The sequence below is a fragment of the Prionailurus bengalensis genome, chromosome X (genome assembly GCF_016509475.1).
Source record: "Prionailurus bengalensis isolate Pbe53 chromosome X, Fcat_Pben_1.1_paternal_pri, whole genome shotgun sequence".
NCBI classification, from domain to species: domain Eukaryota; kingdom Metazoa; phylum Chordata; class Mammalia; order Carnivora; family Felidae; genus Prionailurus; species Prionailurus bengalensis.
The window spans coordinates 36,406,302-36,431,907 of NC_057361.1; the positions used below are offsets into that span (position 1 = coordinate 36,406,302).

Genomic DNA, 25,606 nt, shown 5'->3' on the forward strand with positions numbered 1-25,606 from the left:
TTGGTTTCTGAATCTGTTACCTTCTTGACACATAGGAACTTTGATAATACTTGTAGTGTATTTGTCTTTTTTGACCTTTTACGATAATGTTTTTTCCAAAGCTAGTCTGAATTTCTTACTTATCAGTGAGTAGTTTATTACTTTTTATCATGTAATCGGGCATTGTGAGACAATCAGAAGAATACTTTGTTCACATTTATTTTTCTTCCCTTAGGCCTTGATGTTAAAAGTGAAGCATGTCAACGATTTTTCAGAGATGGGCTAACAATATCATTCACTAAAATCCTTACAGATGAGGCAGTGAGTGGCTGGAAGTTTGAAATTCATGTGAGTCTTGCATGTGACTTTAAAAAATCAGATTTCCACAGTGATGCCTATGTTGAGTGTTTTCTCCTATGTATGTGAAATACATATTTGGTTATATATTTGATTCATTAATTGAATTAAATTCAAGGGTCTAAAACTGAGAAACTTGAAAAATATTTCTTATAAGTTATAATTTCTATAGAAGAAAGCATGATCATTTTAGTGTGAGATTTAGAGACCTTTGGTTTAATAATCTGTCTCCTGGGTTCTCAAGTGCCTTTATGACCACGTTCATCAGTTTTGAGATGTACCATGTACTCATTGTATGTACCACTAAGGAAGAAAAACAGCTAAGATTAGGGAGTCTAGCTAGTATCTGGGACATAAAGGTCAAAGCAGAGAAATAAAGTTACCACACAGAAAGGGATGCAAAAAAACCTGTATGTCTCAACCGTGGCATCTTAGAGGAGGTAAAAATCACCTGAAAATTTAAACCACAGGCCAGTATTCAGAGTTTTGTAGTCTAAATTCAGATTACGGCTATGAAACAAAAAAAAATCCTCAAATGGATAAAGTGGTCTCTGGTTCATGGTATGCCCAAGTGACCAGAAGAAGCAAATGCAAGTTTTCTCTATACCGTCAGTCTAAGAAACTAGTATGCATTGATTATAAGATATAATCACATTCCAGAGATTTAAAAAAAAGTAAAAAAAAAAGTGCATCTTCGATTGATGAAATGCCATCCATGATTACTTCAAGTTTTTGTTCCATATTCATACTGTGGAAATGTCATAAGCTGTGAAGCAGATATTTTTGTGCTCTGTGAACTATTTTTCAAATGTAACCATAGCACAAAAATCGCAAAATCTTCTAATTCAACATGTAACTTTGTAAGTAAAGAAATGGAAACTTTGGAAGTGCTATTAGACTTTTGCCTTGAGGCTTAGGTAGCAAATCTACTCCATCTTGGGTACTTACTGTATTGCGTAGATGTTAGAATTGCTGCCTCTAGTGTATAAATTGCAAAGACAAAAAAAAAGGTAACTTGGATCTTGTCTATGGACATCATAGGCTTGGGCATTGCCTACTTCATTTTGTAAGCCATTACAAATGGCTTTTTTCAAGTAGGTACTATATAAAGGATAGTAAATGTTAATTCATTTTTTAAATATATCTGTTTGATCCCAATATTAAACAGTTTAAATGATCACGATAGAAAAATGGAGAGATGGTAATTTAAATATAATTAACATGGGAGGATCTTTCTATTTGGAGTTGCAATGATCTGATCTTCTAAATCACCTTTCCCCCTTGTATAACAGAGGTGTATTATCAACAATACGCATCGCCTGGTGGAGCTATGTGTGGCCAAGTTATCCCAAGACTGGTTTCCACTTCTAGAACTTCTCTCCATGGCCTTAAATCCTCATTGCAAATTCCATATCTACAATGGTACACGTCCGTGTGAATCCGTTTCTTCAAGTGTTCAGTTGCCTGAAGATGAACTCTTCGCTCGTTCTCCAGACCCTCGATCACCAAAAGTGTGTTGGTTTATTTTCATAATTAATGGTTTTGCTCTGCCTCATAGCTGTCAAAGATCTGAACCACCTGTTAATGTGAAGAAGCGTAATTTCATGTTACTATTAAAGGGATTCTGCATTATTTTGTAGTTTGGATTCTAACCAACCACCCCCCAGCTTTATTGAATTATAAGTGACAAAATTGTTTGGGATTATGGTTTTGTTTGTTTTAGCCCTCTCCACGTAGTTCGTCCCCATTGACTTCTGCCAGCCTTTTGGGGAATAGTCATAAATTGGGTTAATGTGAAACAGGCCTTAATTGTCCTCATAAATAAGAGTAGAATAGATGAGATGACTTCTTTGACCAAGGCCATGATCACTGTAGACATTCTGATGTTTTGACTTCAAGACCAAGTATATCCTATGTCTAGTAATGTGTCACAAAAGTAAAATTAGAGAAATTATAAATGAAAGCAAAATAGTAAAACTTAGAACATGTCATACATATACATCATCGTAAAATTTCTCAAATGTAAATTTTCTATATTTGCATAGACAGTATGCAAAATAAAAAAACTACATCCCTAACTGTACATCTTTTAATAAATACTATATAACAATACATAGTTTTTAAATTTTAGAATTTAGGGAAACTTTAATATTGTGAGCCTTACAAAAAGGAAAACCCAGCATGGAAAATTTGAATTTATACATAAAATTCTTGGTTTATTCATTTAAAAGTGGAAATCCTCAAAATGTGTTAAACTTAGAGCTGGGATTTTTTATATTTCCCAAGATTCATATTGTTTCCACTTCGTGCCTTTTTTTGTTTTGGTAAATCAAATTAATGACCAAACAATGACAGTCTCCAAAATATATCTGTATTTCTTTCTTTAATTTTTGCTCTATAGGTCAATGATCATCTTTACAGACTCCCAGGAAACAACTTGATTTAAGATGGCTTCTGGTTGAAGATCTTTTTATGTCTTTCTTTGAAACCTAGCCCTGCTTGAGTATTACTAATAACAGAATGTTCCTAATTGCTTAAACATACAGTATAGCTGAAAACCTAGGATTAGCTTTAGACTGATTATTTTACTGTGTGCATGCATATGCTATTATAGGTGTGTGTGTGTGTGTGTGTGTGTGTGTGTGTGTGTGTGTGTATGTATATATATGTATTTATAATACATAATGAGTATGTACTTTCCTAGAATTGCTGAATGCCGAAAGGGACTGGTGGATTAAAATGCTCAGATTTTTAATTGTTCTGGAATTAGCTTTTTAAGACCAAATAACAAGGCAGGAAAATACTATAATGAAAACTTACATAGAGAAATGGTGGTTAATTTTGTAGAGAATTTAATTGATTTAGACTTAAAATCCTGTCAAAACTACCTTTAGGTACCCTATTGTCTCTTTAGAGCAATTACCTTATATTTCTGTTTTCCCTTTGTCCTGGACATGGTTTTTATGTTTTTGTTTTTTAAGTAGCTATAGAAATTATTTTTGCTTAAGAGTCAGTAAAGAAATTACCTTTAAGTTTTACATATTAGGCATGCTTTTAACTCCACCAACCATTGGCTATCCCAGCTGCATTGTACTTTTGAGTATTGCTATCCCCTAGTGAAGAGGTTGAAAGACAATCCATACTATTACATCCTGGTTATCTCTAAGGTGAGAATTGGGGCATTCACATGAGCCAGCAAAAGTATCAACCAGCATGTTCTAGTTAGGAGCAACAGATACAATACCAGGGGTTTGTATTTAATAGTTCACTCTCAGGCTTTAAGATTATTGTATTTATAGGGAATTTTTAATTATTCACAGCTACAATAAAAAATGAGTTCAAATATTGTCTTATGTCATCAAATACCTTTTTCTTATTTAAAATTTTTTTTTATCCTCTTAAGTTTAAAATTTTTCAGGTAATAAGTATTCTCATATAATGAGGTCTCTGAAATAGAAACATGGCTTCTCGTTCCTGTTCAGCGATAATTGGTACGAACACACAACTGTGACCTAGTGATTTCACTTGTACTGCCATTCATGCTTCTTTCTCACAGAGAGGATTACTATGAATAATATGTCCTATTTTGTTTTATTTCACAGATGATATTACATAATTTATTGAGTTTCCTGTTTCTAGTATTTTTCAATCAAGAAATTATTTCAGATGGTCCTTTTCTTCCCTGAAAGCAGGACGTTAACCTTTTTCATTAACTGTATTGCAGGGTTGGCTGGTGGATCTTCTCAACAAATTCGGCACTTTAAATGGGTTCCAGATTTTGCATGATCGTTTTATTAATGGATCAGCATTAAATGTTCAAATAATTGCAGCCCTTATTAAGTAAGTTACATTTTTAAATGAATCTTCAGTGTATTATAGGAATTCCTATTTAATTGCGTGATAAAACTTTTCTTCTTGCAAGTATGGTTTCCACTTCACCTGATAACTTGGATTTTTTAAGTATAAATAAATCTGAGTTCAGTCCTAGTTAATTGTAAGAAAGTATTAAGCGTGTTTGTTTGTTTTTGTTCTTTCAGACCATTTGGGCAATGCTATGAGTTTCTCACTCTTCATACAGTGAAAAAGTACTTTCTTCCAGTAATAGAAATGGTCCCACATTTTTTAGAAAACTTAACTGATGAAGAACTGAAAAAAGAAGCAAAAAATGAAGCCAAAAATGACGCTCTTTCCATGATTATTAAATCTTTGAAGAATTTAGCTTCAAGAGTCCCAGGACAAGAAGAAACTGTAAAAAATTTAGAAATATTTAGGTTAAAAATGATACTTAGGTAAGATGTTTACCTCTTGAAATAAATGATTATATGGATGTTTAGAATCTTACTTAACACTGAAATTCTCTTCTAGATTACTGCAAATTTCTTCTTTCAACGGAAAGATGAACGCACTGAATGAAGTTAATAAGGTGATATCTAGTGTATCCTACTATACTCATCGACATGGTAACCCTGAGGAGGAAGAATGGCTCACAGCTGAACGAATGGCAGTAAGTCCTTTGATTTTTCTTCCATGGATAAGAATCTGCCCCAAACAAAAATTAGAATAGCTTTACTTAATATTAGCAATAACATTTTAAAGAAACCTTAGAACTGGGAGGTGTTCAGATTGATTTAGGACTCATAATCCTCAGAACTTTTTGTAATAACACAATTTATTTGGTAGTGATCTAGGTAGCTTAGCACATCTTTGATAAACTTACTGCTGAATGTAGGTATTCTGAATTAATTAGCTTGTCTGGGGGGTTTGGTTGAAATGGAACAGATAACGGTGATGTTGGGATTAGAGCGGGTAGTATCTGGTATCTGATGCATGAAGTGGCCTGTTGTTCATTTGACCAATTCCACTTACAGATTTTAATATTGGAAATATAATCACTGGAATAAGATATACACGAATTGATGTTTTATCGTGTTAAGAATTTAAACACTTCTATTTATATTGTTCTAGCATTGAAAGTTTAAGAGACTATTTACCATAGATACTTCAGTATTTTGTAGTTTTAAAATGCGTAAGTATGCCATTTAGGAAACATTGGTTGAGTAACTTCAGTGCATACTGTCTGGTGCAGTAAATCTGTAAAAGAACTGTCCTTACCCTCATGGTGGCCTCAGTTTAATAGGGGAGACAATAAATAGAATGTGGTAAAAGATGTGGAGGATTCATAAACATTGGCTCTGTGTTTGGGGGCAGGTGTTAAACCTCTGATTTTGTGTATGTGATTTGTCTGTCTGCCTTGTTGGCAGGTTGAACACCATGCTTCTCAGAGTGTAGTCTGAGGTCTGGTTCTGGTTCTTGAACTGTTGCCAGTCCTGGATGAGTACAGAAAATGGCATCAAGTGTTCAGAAACTGTTGTAGCAATTTGAAGTTGCCACATATTTATTTTCACAGACATACCTGCAACAGATTAGAAATAAAAATGGACCTTTACCACCTAGAACTCTATTTCTGTAGCACATTTTGGGGCTAAATACTTCTTATTCTCACTAGGTTGAATACTGTGAAATTTCACAGTATGAGCTAGTACCTATTTGTATACTGAGGGAGTTTTTCTTCTATTGGTATAGGTATTAAATAAATGCCAGTCAGCAACATAGCATAGTGTTATAGAAACACAGGCTTGGGAAGCATGCAACCTTGATTTAGATTCCAGTTCTAACCCTTCTGAGCCTGTTTACTCTCCTGTAATAGGGTAATATATTCCCTCATTAGGATTGTTCAGAAGATTAAAGAGCTAATGGATAAGCAATAATAGCATAATTGGTTAATAAATAAGAGCAAGAAATAAAAGGGCATATTTTCACCCAAACAAAACTGACGTAAGGAGTCCAAAGACCCTAAAATGGGTCCCTTCTCATTACCTAAACCTTGGTGTTTGCTGCACTAAAATAATACTTCTCTGCATAAATGCTGAAGTAGAATCTCTTTAATGATTTCACTCTTTTCTGATTGGTGGAAACATTTCTGTGCAAAATTCAGTTTCACGGAATTACTGTTTTTCATAGTTTTGAGTTAAAACACATAAACCTATTGCACTAGTATATTTATTTTGTATTTTTTAGTCCCTACTACTGTTGTTTAAAAGTATGAACAATATTTCGTACATTTTAAAAGCTTCTGTGTTTCAATTTCTTTCAAACAAGTTTTTGAATTATATTTAGGAATGGATACAGCAGAACAATATCTTATCTATAGTATTGCGAGACAGTCTGCATCAACCACAGTATGTAGAAAAGCTAGAGAAGATTCTTCGTTTTGTCATCAAAGAAAAAGCTCTGACTTTACAAGATCTTGATAATATCTGGGCAGCACAGGTAAGGAATTTCAGATGGTGGCTATTCGGATTCTAAAAAGAGCTACTAAAAACTAATAGTAGTCGTTCTAAAATGAGATATGAAGGCTTACTTTGTTTGATTTGTACTGTGTTTAAATGTTCATCATTTATAGAAAGCCTGTCAAGAATCTAGTCAACGATATTTTAAATATATTCATCATTTACTGTATGTTTGGCAAAGGTTGGCAATTTGTACGTGGTTTTGTTTAGTATTTACTACAAATTTTTGAAGTATTCCCCCCCCCCCTTTTTTTTTTCCCCTTTTCTTTTTTTTAATATATATTTTTGAGAGAGACGGAGACAACATTAGCGGGGAGGGACAGAGAGAGGAGGAGACGGGAATCCCAAGCAGGCTCCACACTGTCCAGCACGGAGCCCAGTGTGCGGTCTGAACTCATGAACCGTGAGATCATGACCTGAGCCAAAATCAAGAGTCAAATGCTTAACCAAGACTGAGCCACCCAGGCACTCCATTATTTCTTTTATTTATATGATATTACATCACATATTATAGGTGGTTTTAAATGAGTCAAACAGTAAATTAATATAAGGAATGTCTCTTGCAAGAATATAAGACATCTGTAATTGGTTTTTCATAAACTTTTAATGCAAAGAAAACTTCAATAGGAGAGTTAAATCACTATTTAAAAAGACCTATAATAATCTAAAGGATTTATAGCTTTTCTGAAGGATAAGTCACTTTTTTGGTTTCAGAGCCAGAAACTAGGTGATTTGATTATCTTAAATGCAAGTTTCTATTCAGATCACTTAGGAAGTATTGTTGAGTTTTAGATTACAAAGCTTTGTTTTTTGAGTCTGTAGAAACCAAAAAAACTTTGTTTTCCTTTGAATGTTTAAGTTTCCAGTTTTGAAACAAGATCATTGGTGTACCTTGTTGTTCTACTTGCAATGTTAAAATTGGCACGTTAAATTCAATAAACTTTAATAAAGGCTCACATGAATTCCCAAAGTACACATTAGCCTTGTATATCAAGGAATTAAGTTGTCCGGTTTTAGAGGGCAATTCTTTTTTTTTTTTTCATTTTTTTTTTTTTTTTCAACGTTTATTTATTTTTGGGACAGAGAGAGACAGCATGAACGGGGGAGGGGCAGAGAGAGAGGGAGACACAGAATCGGAAACAGGCTCCAGGCTCCGAGCCATCAGCCCAGAGCCTGACGCGGGGCTCGAACTCACGGACCGTGAGATCGTGACCTGGCTGAAGTCGGACGCTTAACCGACTGCGCCACCCAGGCGCCCCTAGAGGGCAATTCTAAAACATTTAAAATGTTACGAGTTTTCTCATGGTACACACTTAGGTGAAGATGATGGGAATAGTTTGTCAATTATAGCTGTCAGACCGTATATACAACTTATCTGCTGTCCAGATTCTAATATGCTGCTTGCTCTTTGGTTTTTTAATAGGCGGGGAAGCATGAAGCCATTGTGAAGAATGTACATGATCTACTGGCAAAGTTGGCATGGGATTTTTCTCCTGAACAACTTGATCATCTTTTTGATTGCTTTAAGGTAATAGCATAGTAAAGTAGTGCCGCTTCATTTTTAATAAAATTAATTCATTAGATCTTTGAGTTGCTCTTAGCCAGTAAATACAGAAGTAGAAATTATTAAACAATTTCAGGTGTGAAGGAATTGGTAATTTTTTTTCCCCAATAAGAACTTAATGTTCATTTTTATATTAATAGCCCTCATAAATAATTAAAAAAAAATTTTTTTTTCATGTTGATTTTTGAAAGACAGCATGAGCAGGGGAGGGGCAGATGGAGGGAGACACAGAATCCTGACCTGTCAGCACAGAGCCCGACACTGGGCTCAAACTTGTGAATCACGACATCATGACCTGAGCTGATGTCAGATGCTTAACCGACTGAGCCACCCAGGCGTCCCATAAATAAGGAATCTTTTAAACTCAGGTTGTCAATTTGGATTCCTTTCCTCTAGCAGTTTGAATTTCTATTAAAATGCTTAAGTGCACTGTAGGACTTCAGGGAAGGATGATTAGTTGTAATAAAAAATAAAGCGTCAATAACACGGATTACCAATACCGTGGTATTCTGTGGTGAAATGCATAGACAAGTGCAAATACAACTCATAAGGTATTCCAATTGCCCCTGTAGTGCTATCTGCATTGGTACCATCATGTATCTTTTAAGGCCATACTGGGTAGTGGTCTCTCTACAGTTGGCTGGTGTTGGGTTTGTAAAAACCATATGATTGGTGAATTTGTGGATTTAAGAACATGTGACCTTATGGCCATGTTAATAAGGGGTGTTGTATTAACAACTGGCATTAGATGACCAAAGTATCATAGGGGCACCTGGGTGGCTCAGTCGGTTAAGCATCTGACTTCGACTCAGGTCATGATCTCCTGGTTTGTGAGCGTGAGTCCCACTTTCTTTCTCCCTCTCCCCCTCTCCCCCCTCCCTCTCCCTTGTGGGATTCTTTCTCCCTTCCTTCCTGCTCCTCGCTCACTTGTGCCCTCTGTATCTAATTAATTAATATAAAATAAAATAAATTCTGATTGCTGGTGGTACATAAGTTGTTACAATCACCAGATTGATATTTCTCAAAGTGTAAGATTCTCATGACTCATCAGTTAGGTCTTCTAGAGAAAGGCATATGTGCACCAGGGTATACATTTAACATTTGTAGCAGAATTATTTGTAATAGCAAGCAGAATTATTTGTAAGGGATAAATTGTGGAATGTTCATATCCTGAAAGATCTCACAATGAGAAAAAGCAAATTTGAGCAATTCAACCATATGGATGGGTCTAATAAAGTTGAAGAAAGGAATAAAATCACACAAGAAGTCATACATCTTGTTTGCGATTGCATTAACATAAACTTCAGAAATAGACCCAGCAAGCCTCTGGAGTGCTGCTTGCCATGTGTTATTTTTGACCTGAGTAATAGTTACATAGGTTTTTACATTATGTATTGTAGTAATGCTATATACTTGTACTACCTTTCTTGATGTGTCACAATAGAAGAAAAAAATGTGAATTATTGGTTTCTACCTCACAGGCAACTAAATCTGAATTGCTAGGTATGGGGCCTGAGAGCCTGTATTTTAAGCAGCATTCTCAGTTGTATCTTAGGCAACATTAAAGTTGTAAATCATTGCCTTATGGAAAAATTCAGTTTGATATCTTTCAAAGGCAGCTGAGGAAATAATAGAGTCCATTATCATGGGTACTCTAAAGTTAATTGCCATTCATTTTTAATCTTGAGATGACTTCTGAAATACCACAGTGCGTGACCAAGGATGGCCATGATGGAAGAAGGAAAGAGGTCGATTGTTACTATAGCCCCTGGACCCTCCTCTTTTGAGGATGGTCTAAATGCAATAATAGGCTAAATGTAAACATGGTTCCATTTGATCTTTTTCCCCGTTGGCTTAGCAGGTATTTACTAAGCACTTACTGTTTGATAACAAGCACTGTTTTCTGAGCTCTTGTAACTTTCTACAAAAGATGGTTCAAAGGAAACATGAAGTCCAGGTCAGTTTGCAGTTCTTCGTGGACTGGAACCAAATGATTTCAGACTTGTTAATTAGCCTGAAAGTACCTATGTATTTGTGTATTTGCCCAGTCTAGTTTTTAAATGTTTTAGTTTTAGGTTTTTTTAGTTTATTTATTTATTTATTTTGAGAGAGAGTGACCGACCATGAGCTAGGGAGTGACAGAGAGAGGTGGGGAGAGAATCCCAAGCAGGCTCCATGCTGTCAGCACAGAGCCCAAGGCAGGGCTCGATTTCTCGAACCTTGAGATCATGACCTGAGCTGAAATCAAGGGTCAGATGCTCAACTGACTGAGCGATCCAGGTGCCCCTCAATCTTTATTTTTGAAGTTTGTTTGAACCAGGATTCTTACTTTGTATTTGGTTGTGCACATCTTCTAAGTCTCTTTGAATCTACACTTTCCCCCTTTATCTTTTTCTTTCCTTGCAGTCTATTTGTTGGAAGAAACTGGATTGATTGTTGTGTTTATATCAATAGCATAAAATAGAGGCTTGGGGGTTTTTTGTTTGTTTTTTTTCCTTTTGCTAGAGTACATACATCCTAAGTGGTCATGTGCTCTTTATTCAGGAGGCATGTAATGCCTAGTTATCTTTCTTTATAAGATGTTCTTAATTATAATATCTAATGTTTCAGTTTTTTCCTGTATCCTTAGCAGTTTCCAGGTGTCTAGGAGGAATTAGAAGTATGCATTCAAGTTGTCTTCGAAGACATCCTTATTTATCTCATTGTAAATGTGTAATAATTCCGTTGAAAGGATCTGCTGTAATTTACATAGCTATCCTTCTGTTGTTTGCCTTTAGGTTGATTTCACTTTATTTTCCTATAAAGACTCATTGGCAACTTTATGCATAGAGCTTTTCTCATTCTTTAGCTGCATCCCTGGCCTTTACCCGTTAGATGCCACCATCATCCACATCCCACCCAATCCCTATTGTATAAACTGGGCATTTGTAAAAATACCATTTTCAGAGGTTCCCTCCCCCTCCCCACCCCCCATCGTATAGATTTAAAATTAGCATTATATCTTCTAAATGGAAATGGTGCTGTATCATTTCTGCATAAGTTAGAAATTGTTTTTACTGGTTAATAACAGACTTTGCTACAGCTGTTTGTTTTCATACGTATAATGCACAGTGCTCTCTTACCAGCTTTTCAAATTTATTATGAACATCTTTGTATGTCAGGTTATGTTTGCCATCTTTTAATATAATTTTAAAGTCACAAATAACAGACTGAATCTACGGCAGTGGTTTTCAACAGGCCAGTTCTGCCCCTCAGCCCACTCTTCAGAGATACTCAGCAGTATATGGAGATAATTCTGGTTCTCACAGCTGAGAAGAAGAGTGTCTACTATCTTCTGGGTAGAGGCCCAAGTATGCTGCTAAACATTCTGTGCACAGAGCAGCCCCACAACAAAGATTTCTCCAGCCTCAAATGTCAATTCCAAGGTTGAAAAACCCTGGTCTTAGGTATTTAACTGTAAATAGAGACTTTTTTTTGTCCTCATGTTTAAGTCTGCCCTATCTTATTTCTCATATATCGCTAGAATAATTCTGTGCTCAGCTGCGTTTTCTGATGAACATAGTTAATCCCATGACACGTCATTTAATCAGTGATGGGCAAATGTGTTGTTTTCATGCCATATAAAATTTTTTTCTAGGCCAGTTGGACAAATGCAAGTAAAAAGCAACGTGAAAAGCTACTTGAGCTGATACGTCGCCTTGCAGAAGATGATAAAGATGGTGTGATGGCACATAAGGTGTTGAACCTTCTGTGGAATCTGGCCCATAGTGATGATGTACCTGTAGACATCATGGACCTGGCTCTCAGTGCCCACATCAAAATATTAGACTATAGTTGCTCACAGGTAAGGTGTGCTTCCTTAGCACACTTTTTCTGACCCTTCTTCCTTATCAGGATGGCTTAGGAACAGAATAGTTCCTGATTTTCTTGACATTGTTATTTTTGAAATTATCTTCAAGAATTAACTCATTTTCTTCATCTAAGTCCACCTTCCTCTTCTCAGGTCTCTAGGTCAGAATTTTGTTTCTCATCTGAAAAGCATTTAATCTCCTTGGGAGAAAGACAGTATAAAAAACAGATTATATAGTGGTAGAATTGTCAAATGCATGGTGCTGAAGTGTAAGTTTCAAATAGATCGTAAAATACTGAAGGTGATGAGGGACTTTAGAGGTAAGAGAATTTGGGTTTTCTTTGCTCATGGGGAAATTAAGAACAATTAATAGAGTTTCCTCAATAGTAAAACACTTCGAGTCTTGCCTGTGAGAAAATCACACAACAGCTTCCCTGCATTCTGACTTGTGGCATGTAAACTGTTAACTTGCAGTAAAATGGAAATTGCTGAATAATTTTCAATTTGTGAAAACTGTTTGCTACACCAGTGAACTGAAATTTAGATGAGAGCTAAGAAATTAAGTTCAAGTAGGTATATGTGATTCAGATGCTATTCAGGTTTTTACTATACTTGCTTGTGACAGTTCATTAAATATTTATTCAGTATCTTCGATACTGATAACTTTCTTTTTCTTTTTTTTTTTTTTTTTTAAACGTTTATTTATTTTTGAGACAGAGACAGAGCATGAACAGGGGCGGGGCAGAGAGAGAGGGAGACACAGAAGGGGAAGCAGGCTCCAGGCTCTGAGCCATCAGCCCAGAGCCCGACGCGGGGCTGGAACTCACGGACTGTGAGATCGTGACCTGAGCTGAAGTCGGACGCTTAACCGACTGAGCCACCAGGCGCCCCAATACTGATAACTTTCGATATAAATTATTTCAATTAAACAGAGACTCAATGTGCTCAAATAAGTAATCAAACTTAAAATTGTTAGGTACAGAAAACTGCATTTCTGATTACTATTGATTTAGGGGAAGGAATAAAGTAAATAAGGTATGGGAAGTAAAATATCATTGAAATAATTAGTTGAGTTTATAATACTTTTGTAACTGTTCTCCCTTTATCTTTTTGTATATGTGTTATGTCCTTAGTTTGATTTTTGGTGAAAAATTTTTTAACTTAGTTGCCATAACATTTTTTGGGTAAAATATAAATTTTCAGTGTTCTTCCTTCATTGTTGCTAAAACAAATCTATATAGAATAACAGTCAGGGTTATGTGTTATTGCTGAATTTTGTTTTATGGTAGAATCCTATAAAGCATTTCACTTTTTGTAGTTTTGGTAGTAAACGTGAAATAAAAATGGACTCAATGCTGCTTTTGTTTATTAAACCCTTTACTGCAATTATTACGTGTTTCTGAGGATAATCTTAAACCCTGTTTTATAATTGAAGCTGGAGTTTTTCTGAGTATGACCTACCTAAAACATTGAAATTGTTCGTTTAAGGACCGTGACACACAGAAGATCCAGTGGATAGATCGCTTTATAGAAGAACTTCGTACGAATGACAAATGGGTAATTCCTGCACTGAAACAAATTAGAGAAATTTGTAGTTTGTTTGGTGAAGCCCCTCAAAACTTGAGGTAAGGCTTTTAACAGAAAATTTCAGTATTTTTGTTTTTGTATTTTATTGAAAAGAAATTACATTGTCACTTGGTAAAAGCAAACTTTTCAAAAGAAAATTAGAGTGGGGAGGGGGTGATAGGAGGCTGAGGGAAGTTTCAATTTGGAACCAAAAATTCATTTATCATATCCACATCCTTGACTTTATTGAGAACGTAAGCCACAATTAAATGATACGCATCAGAATCTGCAGTATCCTGTATTACTCATGAAAGACAACAAGATCTGGTTTAAAGTATTTTTTTTATTGATTTTAGTGAAATTTCAATTTAAATAGTGGTCTTTATATTATCTTACATGCTGAGTTCTTACTGGAATCATATTTTCTAGCATTTTCTGTTTATAAAAGTTAGAACACATGATGTGAAAAGTTAAAAATAATATGCAGGGAATGAAAGCCAGGTGTAGTACAAAGAATATTTACAGTGAGGTCAGGATTCCTGGGTATGGCCCTTACGTCTAACCAATCCATACTATCTTGTAAAGATTTACTAATCAAAAGAAATGTGTTTTTCTTATGTGTAAAGTTAGATGATTGCCAAGGTCCTTTTTTTTTTTTAAATTTTTTTTTTTCAACGTTTATTTATTTTTGGGACAGAGAGAGACAGAACTTGAACGGGGGAGGGGCAGAGAGAGAGGGAGACACAGAATCGGAAACAGGCTCCAGGCTCCGAGCTACCAGCCCAGAGCCTGATGCGGGGCTTGAAGTCCTGGACCGAGAGATCGTGACCTGGCTGAAGTCGGATACTTAACTGACTGCGCCACCCAGGCGCCCCTGCCAAGGTCCTTGTTAGCTCTAGATTATTATGATCATGCCTAGGACAGAATAGGCCATATATGTTTTGGTTTTAATGTTTCAACTTTGTCTCATTTTTTTTGTGGAGTCTTAAAAAGTTATGAAATTTAAAAAGCTATAAGGATAAGCCTTGGAGAAAATCCAGATTTATGTCTTAGTAACTAACATTTTTTCAGGGAGATATTTTGATTTGGGAGCCACTGTACGTAATGCCTTTTTGCCTTTCTCAATTGAATTAAATTTGTTGCAGAATATTTTACATACTCTCCCAGGGTACAGTGGCTTCATCTCCACTAGAATAGTAATGGCTCTAAGAGTTTATTGGTTTCAGTGAAGGTGGCAGAACAGGTTGGAAAGGAACTAGATGTCTTGTTGATGATAACCTGTGGGCAAAACATGGCTACAAACCAAGTGACCCAGAATGTACCTTGAATGGCTAATCAAATTTTTTCTGAACGCATTTTCTTTGTTCAAATTTTTCACTCCAACCATAGCATAATCTTGTGGTGCTACCCTTGCAAGGGTTATGTTCCTGTTTTACAATTTTGGAAATAATCCTGTAAACTGACACAAGTGCTTTGGTACTGCTATAGGACAGGAGTGGAAATTGGTCATTGAAGTAGACTCCCATGGTGTGAGACGGGAGAATATTAACATAGTGTCCACGTAAATGAGAATAACAGAATAAGTGTCTTTTTGAAACAATATTTTATTTTAAATTGCTTGATCTTGTTATTGAAGTAAATGGCCAAGAGAGTGTAATTCTGTAATGACGGAGAAACCATTTTAAGGTTTTAAATTAGTAGCTAAGAATTTAGATTGTATAAGCTCTTTTGATTACAACAGAGTTTAATTGCCTAATTATATTGTTAAGTTCTTCTCGTTTCAGTCAAACTCAGCGAAGTCCCCATGTATTTTATCGCCATGACTTAATCAATCAACTTCAGCACAATCATGCCCTAGTTACTTTGGTAGCAGAAAACCTTGCAACTTATATGGAAAGCATGAGACTGTATGCTAGAGGTATGTATTATACGCTAACATGAAATACGGGAAATAACAGCAACTTCTCGGCATTTGTTCTATCAATTACCTTAAAGATGACAACACCTATATTTTAAATGATGCAAGATAATTGGTTTTATTAGCTGTATTCTTTATGAGCTTATGTTCCACTTTTACTCTCAACTTCTATTCACCCTAAATTCCAACCCAGCATTTCAAAGCTCTCCTTATTAAATTGATTTACTTTTCTTCTTTGGGACTTCTGCCTGCCTGTACTGTAACTGGTTGCTACTTTCTTTGGAATGAACTTAACTCATTCTCAACCTTTGTTTCCTTACTACCACTATCTTTATTTTTTTTTCCTCAACAAAATTTGTTTTGTCTATGTCTATTGTACATATTATAGTTCCTTTATAATCCTAAGTCCACATTTCACAAGTGTTTCAGACTCTGAATTAGAAAATGCACAAGAATAACCAAGTGAAGCTATACGAATCTTCATGTTTATGTTGGTTTTCAAAGTGTGAATTTGTTTAAACGTGTCAGGGTAGAGTTTCCTGAGGTTTCAACAGCCAGTTTTTAAGTTCCTGCCATATGTAAAACTCGGTTTCAATACTCTTTTCCTCTCTGACAGCCGTGTCTATCTGTGCTCGAGTACAGATTGGTTTTTAGTACGTATTCTACCGTCATGTAAACCAAACTTTGTTCCCATAGCCGTAGATAGAAAATTTTATGCTACTACCAGTGCTAGAGATTGAATTGAACATAATGGTTACTGAACATGCTACTCATTTAACATGTTATGCTAGATAAGAGTTTGCAGAAGCCAATAGTATATATTAAAAATGATTTTTAAAAGTTTATTTTTCGGAGAGACAGAATTGGGGAGAGACTGAGAATCTCAGGATCAGCACTGTCAGTGCAGAGCACAACACAGGGCTTGATCCCGTGAACCACGAGATCATGACCTGAGCCAAAATTACGAGTTGGACGCTTAACTGACTGAGCTACTTAGACACCCCAAAAAGGATACTTCTGATACTCCTCATTTGAAGAGTAGATTGGGTTCTTGGCATTCTTGAATAAAATCCTAAGATGCTTATAAATCATAGGATTTCTTTAACATTTACAGGATACATATTCCCATATAAAATTCAGATAAGCATAATAGAAAAATTAAGCAGCTCTTCAGGTATGCCACCTGATTGTGTTGGCTGTTTATTCTTCCATGTACCCCACCCTCTGGGCCAGCTGAGTCCTCCTAGGCAGTAGATTGTAGAGCTAGATAAGCAGTCTAAGCATCAGGAGGCTGTTAGGCCCCAGGCAATGATCTTTTATCATTTTAGGCCCGAGTTCCTTCTAAGCATGATAGACTAATTGGAGCAGTATAGACATGTGACCATGTGATTTATGTTCTGTACCAAATGCAACCAAAATCTGAGAGAAGCACCAGAGGTTTGCATGTAATACACCCAGTCACTGGGAGCCTCTGGGCTCAGTTTAGCATAATGTAGATTCTTTGTTACGATCTCCTCTCTTCTTGCTGGTACAAAGTCCTCACATATGCCATTGCAGGCCTTCCCCCAAAATGGAGCCATATAAATCATACGTGCTGCAATGCTAATTTTGCTTACTTCATTTGTATGTGATGTTTTAATTTATTTCATTGCCAGCAGTTGAGTACTGTGCTGTCGGGACACTCAGGAGATGATGTTGCATGTGCAGTTCAGCGTCATTTGGGTTTCCAGCTTTGTTTTAGTCCAGTTCCATATAAGTCATTGCCTCTTCTCAATTTCATTGTCAAAAGAATGTTTTTCAGTCTTTAGTTTTCCCTCCTTAAATTACCTGTAGTTCCATAAAATGAGAGGTATGACTCTTCATAGTCAGATTGTCTACTTGTGAAAAATGACCTACACTAGCTAGGCGTATGACCTTGGGCAAGTTATTTATGTGAGAACAATGCCTAGTACATATTAAGCACTTGAGTTTTTGTTGCTATGGATGTTCCCTTAAATTCATTGACACACCTTATGTTTTTTTCCTAATTCTGATAACTTTTCCTCATTACGGTACTCCTCTGATTAAGATCTTAATCCTTAAATATGGCGTGGGGGGTGGGGGGAAGTATATTTTACAACTAGTAAGATTCTCCTATACAATAAGCTTTTTGCAGCATTAAGTCACTTCTGTGATAAGGTCAACCACCAATTTCTGAATTTGAAATTCTAAAGTAAATTACAGCCTTTGTCTCTGTATAATAGAAATGTTTTATAAGATCTCATTAGGTATGAGACCTGTTATCTAGCAGGATACATCAAGGTTTCAGAATGTACTGATAGTCTTAATTTCTGGTAACTATTACATCAGCGTCACATATTTGTCCTGCTCATGTTTCATGTCCACTTGTGTCTTTTGCTTTGGAATAAAATGTTTTCACAGTACTTAGGTCAGCTGATTCTACCTCCTGTTTTGTTATTATTTAGATAAAGTTAATGAGTTTATTAAAATTCCAGTATTTACTCCTGTATTCTTTTTTTTTTTTTTTTTTTAAATGTTTATTTTTGAGAGAGACAGAGCGTGAGCCAGGGAGGGCCAGAGACAGAGGGAGACACAGAATCTGAAACAGTCTCCAGGCTCTAGGCTGTAAGCACAGAGCCTGATGCAGGACTCGATCCACGAACTGTGAGATCATGACCTGAGCTGAAGTTGGCTGCCCAACCGAGCCACCCAGGCACCCCTCGTATGTTCTTACTAGTAGTAGTGCCTTCGGATAATGGTGCTTACCAAGTCATCCTTTAAAAGTTTTTTAATGCATACAACAAAGTAAAAAACCACTTCTAATTTTCACTCAAGTTTTGCTTTATGATAGGATTATCATTGTACTGACTTGAACGCTTATTGATAGTTTTATTTACCATTTTTCCCTGGCTTCTAGATAGAAGAGCCTGCCATGGGGCTCGAACTCATGAACTGTAAGATCATGACCTGAGCCAAAATCGAGTCAGATGCTTAACAACTAAGCCACTCATGCACCCCTGCATTCTATTTTCTATAGACTACCACTTCCCCATGACTTCTTCCCAACCTCTTATATCTAGTACTGGCAATTTTTAGGAATGTTTTTCCACGTAAACAATTTCTTCATGAGTGTCATTCACCAACAGTGCTGTGGGTTAAGGTCAAATCCTGGCTAGACTTTCTCAGCTCTGGCTCATTCCTACACAACAGCCATGAAATATGGCTAAGTCTGTGTGGGTTCTTTGTGACTTAAAAAAAATTAATTTAGTATCCATTTTATGAATGGCTTATAGTTCTCTAGAGTGATGGTTATTTCCAAGGTCTGTGTAAGGAAAGTAAATATGATCCTCCAACATCTTACTTTAGAAATTGAGAAAGGGCTTAAAGAATCTTGTCGACATGTCAAAAAAAAAAAAAATAGGAGTTGGCTCTTACTGGTGAAAATTAGGCCAAAATAAATAAAAGTAACTAAACCGTTAAATGAAGTACAAACTCTTCAGTCTATGCTGAAAGAAAGGGAAGTATCAACTAATATATGTGGAACATGTGATGATCATAAAAAACCAAGGGATGAGGGATTTAATTTTTTGAATGGTGGGAGTAAGATGCTCAGTGGATCTTCTCAACAAAAGAACCATTTCACTGAAGAAAATTTTAAAGTTTTTTTTTTTTAATTTTAATGTTTGTTTAGATTTGAGAGAGAGAAAGAGAGCATGAGCAGAGGAGGGGCAGAGAGTAAAGGAGACCCAGAATCTGAAACAGGTTCCAGGCTCTGAGCTGTCAGCACAGAGCCCGACGTAGGGCTCGAACCCACAAACTGTGAGATCATGCCCTGAGCCGAAGTTGGATGCTTAACTAACTGAACCACCCAGGCATCCCATGATTTGTGAGAGACGGGCTGTGAGGATGAAGAACTCAGCAGTTAGGCTTCAAGGGATTCACCTTATTTGTACAAGAGCATGCCATTCCCAAGAGCATTATTAAAATTTTGGTGAAGAACAATTAGGAGGGTGCTTGCAGCTCCGTGTACTCATATTGGTAAATGAAACAGCAGAGCAACCAGGAGTTTAACAGATTTTAGATCGAGACAAGATGAGCCCTCCTGGGAGTAGTCAGCCCTAGAGGGTCACATGTGTTAGGTTGCACCCACTCAGAAGCAATCAGAGCAAGACCGGGACAAGTTGAAAACATTAAGTCCACGCACCATTCCATTAGCAAAGGTTTTGAGCTTCAGTGGCTGAAGTATTTAAATTGAATTTCTGATCAAACCCTGGGTGAATAATAAGCTACCCTTACCTGGGGACAACTCTTAGGAAGCCAGGCTTAAAAGTAAAATTTGATCCCTTTTGAAAGTAAAAGGAATAAAACGTATTCCTTGTAGTCAAGAAGACTATGCATCATGCCTAAGACTGCACCCTCCTGAGTGAGTGGGAAGAAAAGATCACAGCTTTGTCATTGAATGTGGGGCATAAACAAACTCCTTGAACTGGGATGGTAGCTTCCAAGCCACTCACATCCACTGGTAAAGGGTAAAGGGTAATAATCTAGCCAAAGCGGGACTTAATTACAGCATTTCACCAATAAGGGGCTTATGTTGTAAGTAGCAGGAACAGCTTACATATAGCAAGGCTGAAAGGTAAAAGGAGGAAAAATACTGTGGGTGAGATAGACCTCAGAGAGTTCAGACTATTCACTAAACAACCAAGCAAACCACCAACCTGGGTGTTGGTGGGTGGTGTCAAAATTAGGTTGCAATAATATATTTAAATACCCAGATTTCAACCAAAAAAAAATTAAAGGTGTCACCCATATATATACAGACCACAGAAACTGCCTCTGAATGGGCCCAGATGGTAGACTTTGCAGACAAAGACTTGAAAGCAGTTACTACAAATATGCCCAAGGAGCTGTATGAACTTGTGTCTAATGAATTAAAGGAAAGTATTGTGACAGTCAGTTGAGAATAATGTCAACGAGATAGAATTTTTTCTTTAAAGAGTAGGAATCAAATGGAAATTCTGGAGTTGAAAACTCCAATACCCAAAATGAAAAATTTGGAACAGGGGCTGAACAGAGCTTGCAAGCTTGCAGAAGACTCAATCTGAATTTAAGATTGATGAATAGAGATTATGCAATCTGAAAAACAGTGAAGAAGGAATGAAAATCCTAAAGAAATACTGGACATCGTTAAGAGTACCAACATGCATGCAGTGGGAGTACCGGAAGGAGATGCAGGAGACAGAAGGGAGCAGGAAAAAACATCATCACCGAAGACTTCCTAGATGGATTTAGAAACCTTAACCCATATACCAAGAAGCTTAAAGAATTCCAAGTAAGGTAAAGTTAGACTCAGATGCAGGCACTTCATAGGTGTAAGAAAATTTGAAAGCTGTAAGAGAAAAATGAACTCTTCATAAGGAAACACAAGTAAAATTAACAATTTGTTTTGTAGAACATTGGAGACTAGAAAGTATTAGGATAAATGTATATGAAGTGCTAGGGGCAGTGGAGGGACCTGACAACTAAGTAACATACAGCAAAACTATCTTTCAAAAATGAAGACAAAATAAAGGCATTCCCAGATAAATGCTGAGAGAATTTATTGCTAGCAGACTTGCCTTGCAAGAAATACTAAAGAAAGTAATTAGACTGACAGGTGACACCAGTCATTCAAAGCCTAAGGGGGGGAAATACAGTTATGCCTTGTTTTACTGCTTTTTGAAGATAACTGCATATTTTACAAATTGAAGGTTTATGACAACTCTGCATCGAGCAAGTCTATATCAGTGCCATTTTTCCAGTAACATTTGTTCACTTCATGTCTCTGTCACATTTTGGTAATTCTCAGGATTTTAAACTCTTTTATTGTATTTGTTAAGGTGATCTGTGATTGTTGATTATGACTTGAGCACTCAGTTACCATTTTTTAGCAATAAAGTATTTTTAAGGTATTTACGTTGTGTTTTAAGACATAATGCTATTTCATGCTTAATAGACTATAGTACAAAGTATACCTAACTTTCATATGCATTGGGAAGCCAAAGACTTCATCTTACTTACTTTATTGCAATACTTGATTTGTTTTGGGGGTCTGGAACCAAACTTGCAGTATCTCTCGTGTGCCTGTAGAAATTTTGAACACTATAAACCCATTATCCATACCTAACAGGCATATAAGGAATACTCCATCCAACAAGAGCAGAATGTACTTTCTTCTCACGTACAAATAGAATATTTTGTAGGACACACCATATTCTAGGCCATACAGAGTAGGATTTTTGTCCACAGTTGAATTAAATTGTAAATTAAGGAAATTTGGGGATTTCACAAGTTCGTGTCCATTATATGCTCCTGACTAACCAGTGGGTCAAAGAAGAAATGACACCTGTGAAATGAGAATATACTGAGATGAATGAAAACACAAAATGCGGTAACTTTGGGAGAGTTGCTAAGTCAGTGCTCAGAGGGAAATTTATACCTCTGAGTGTTCATAGTAAAGAAGACAGTTACCAAATCAGTAACCTTCAGAAACTAGGAAAGAGCAAACTAAACCCATAGAACAAAGGAAGGAAATAAGATTAGAGTTGAAATCAAGTAAGGTAAGGGAGAGAAAACTTAGAGATCAATGGAACTGAAAGTTGGTTTTTTGAAAAGGTCAGCAAAATTGACAAACCTGTAGCTAGCCTAAGAAAATAAGACTCAATTATGAAAATCAAAAGTAAGAGGCCATCTCTACTGATCTTACAAAAAAAATAGAGTACCAAATTGCTGAAATTGGAGAAGCAATTAAAATTTTGAATAAATTTAAGTGAAAAAATTGAATGAGTAACAAACCACAAAGAAATTCTGGGACCAGGTGGTTTCATTGGTGAATTTTATTGAACATTTGAAGAATTACCACCACTTCTTCACAAATTCTTTCAGAAAATAAAAGTACACTTCTCAATGCCTTCTGTGAAGCCATTATTACCCTGATACCAAAACAATACAAAGACATCAGAAGAAAACTACGGACCAGTATCCCTTATGAGTAAAGATTAAAAATCCTTGAAAAAAAAAGGTGGGGGGGGGAGGGCAAATCAAATTCAGCAACATATAACAAGGACTATGTATCATGACTAAATAGAACTTATGTCTGGAACACAATGTTGATTTCACACCCAGAAGTCCATTGTGATACACCAATAGAATAAAGGACCAAAACTGCTTCTCAGTAGGTGAAGAAAAATTATTTGACAAAATCCAATACCTTTTCATTTTAAAATCATTGAACAAACTAAGAATAGAAGGTGACTTTATCAGCCTGACGAAGGGCATCTCAAAACTCTCCTAGCCAACTTCATACTTAATGGTGAAAGATCTGCTGCTTTCCCCCAGGATCAGGAATGAGATAAAGATGTGTATGCTAATCACTTCCATTTAACATTCTGTGGAGGTGCTAGCCTGAGCAACTAGGCAAGAAAAATGAGCATCCACATTTGAAAAGAGGCATAGCTATCTGTAATTACAGAAATCAACACTTGTATATAGAAATCTTTAAGAATCCACTAAAATCTATTAAAGCTAATAAATGAGTTAAACTAGATGGCAGGAATTAAGATCAGTGTACAAATGTCAGTTATATTTCTGTATGCTCAGTAATGACCAACCTGAAAATAAAATTAAGAAAATAATTTTATTTACAATAGCTTCATAAAGTATGAAATACTTACAATTGAACAAAAATACAAAAGTTGTTTGTACATTTTAGTTATTTTTTAAGATTTTTTAAAAAGTAATCTCTACACCCAATGTGGGGCTTGAACTCATAACCTTGAGATAGTCACATGCTCCATTGACTGAGCCAACCAGGCACCCCCAAAATTTGTACATTTTAAACTATGGAACAGAATTGTGGAAAGCAGTTAAAGATCTAAATAAATGGACAGACAGCCCGTGTTCATTGAATGGAAGACTTAATATTGTTACAGTCATTGTACTCTGTAAATTGATCTACAGATTCAAAATAATCCCTATAAAAATCCCAACTTACTCTTGTACAGAAATCGATCAGTTGATCCTAAAGATCGTGGAAATTCAAGGGACCATTGGACCATATAATAGCCAACATAATCTTATTTGCTGAAAACCAAAGTTGGCTGACCTATATATATAATAATTCCTGATTTCAAAACTTAATACAAAATAACAGTGTAGTACTAACATGAGAATAGATGTATGCATCAGTGGAATAGATAGTCTAGAAATAAATTGTTAAATTTATGTTAACTGATTTTTGTGAGTGGGAAGAATATTCGGTGGGAAAAGAAGTGATTTTTTGATAAATGTTGCTGGCAAGTTTGTATATGCACATCTAGAAGAATAAAGTTTGATCCCCTACCTCACACCATACACAAAACTTAAAATAGATCATAGACCTAAAAGTATAAAAGTCTTAGGAAGAAAACAAATTTTTGTGGCCTAAGGAGGAGAAAAGGTGGTGTATTGGAACACATCAAAGCTTAAAACTTAACTGCTTCAAATGATTCAATAAAGAAAGTAAAATGACAGTCCAAGAATTGGGGAAAAAAAAAAATCTAAGTCCTATGTCTAATAAAGGACTTCTATCCAAAATATAGAAGAATTCTTAACAATTAAAACACAACCCAATTAGGAAATGGGCAGAGGATATTGTATTTCTCCAAAGGCCAAAAGCACAAAAAAGATGCTCAGTATCATTAGTTACTAAGGAAATGTGAATCAAAACTACATTGAGAACCTACTTCACACTTAGGATGACAAAAATAAAGATGGCAAACGTTTACACAGCTCAGACTATACTAAAAATCACTAAATTGTGAATTTCATGGTATTTGAGTTATGTCTTGATGCTTTCTCAAAACTGAGCTGCTTTTATGAGTTATTAAACAGTCTCTAGGCAATTTGCATTCTGTAATGACAAGAACCAATTTATGTTAGCCATAGCCACTTGGATTTAATTTTGTCTGATTTAATATCTCCTGCTCTCGTCAGTTGGATGCGACAAGAGTCACAAATGCATCATCGTCTTTGGCTGCTAACTAGAGCTGAATGTTTACAAGGAAGACCACCAAACATGCTGTTTATGTTCTGGCAGCCCAGAATCTCCTCTGTAGTAACGTGTCAAGTCTCTCCCTTTCTATTTAGCAATGAGGGATCGTCTTATTTCTCGACTATTTATTCTTGATTATTGACATTCGTTGAATATTTTCAAAGTTCTAACCTGTGTTCAGGTTCTCCAGGAGTTTTTTGTGTGTATTTTTTTAAAGGAGGCTTTATGCCTAACATGGAGCTCAGACTCACAACCCCAAGATCAAGAGTTGCATGCTCTACCAACTGAGCCAGCCAGCTGTCCAGGGTCTAGTTCTTGATAAAATGCTGGCACCTAAAAAGGGATGCGGGTATTAAAACTAGTGGGTAAAAGTTTAAGAAGCAAGATACTTACATAGTCTAAAGGCATCTCCCCACTACTTAAGAAGAAGAGAAAAATAGTAAGTTTACACTGCAAAATCCTAATGGAAACACTTTGACCAAATGATCAAAGTTAACTTCGGTATTGTATCAGTGTTAATTGTAATGTGTTTATTTAAACAAATGTCTTCGTTATTTGGAAATATTTAAGTATCGGGGTAGTGGGGGCAGGTACAGAGCTATGTCTTCAACTGACTGTCAAATGGTTTAGAAAAATTACACTTAGGTTATATGTGGCAACTAATGAAATAGATGCAGCGAAATGTAAACAACTGGTCAATGTGGGTGAAGTTGATAAGGGAATTCACCCATTATTTTTGAAACTTGTGTTAGATGTGAAATTACTAAAATATAGAATTTCCCCTAAAAAGGAACATGGCAGGCGAACAAAGCTGTGCATAAACTCCTTGTTTAGACAATAACAAAAAAGGCAACTGAAGTCCATTGATGATTCAGATATTTCAAGACTAATTCTCTGAAAAAGAAAAGTTCTACATAGTTGATTAGAATTTGATCTTCTGTCCAGTTTCTTG

General features: G+C 36.0%; 1 protein-coding gene across 4 annotated transcripts in view; it reads left to right on the forward strand.

The window, feature by feature from the left end:
- The window catches only part of USP9X (ubiquitin specific peptidase 9 X-linked), a 129,091-nt gene that overhangs the window by 40,881 nt on the left and 62,604 nt on the right, over positions 1-25,606 (forward strand). For 2 of the 4 annotated variants that reach the window (XM_043570871.1, XM_043570872.1), the window contains exons 5-14: positions 215-327; positions 1,629-1,847; positions 4,061-4,176; positions 4,374-4,625; positions 4,702-4,840; positions 6,514-6,666; positions 8,110-8,214; positions 11,888-12,094; positions 13,589-13,725; positions 15,436-15,584. In XM_043570871.1, coding sequence (XP_043426806.1) covers positions 215-327; positions 1,629-1,847; positions 4,061-4,176; positions 4,374-4,625; positions 4,702-4,840; positions 6,514-6,666; positions 8,110-8,214; positions 11,888-12,094; positions 13,589-13,725; positions 15,436-15,584 — 1,590 coding nt within the window. The remainder of the gene's footprint in view (positions 1-214; positions 328-1,628; positions 1,848-4,060; positions 4,177-4,373; positions 4,626-4,701; positions 4,841-6,513; positions 6,667-8,109; positions 8,215-11,887; positions 12,095-13,588; positions 13,726-15,435; positions 15,585-25,606) is intronic. The other 2 variants (XM_043570873.1, XM_043570874.1) reach the window with 1 other exon arrangement.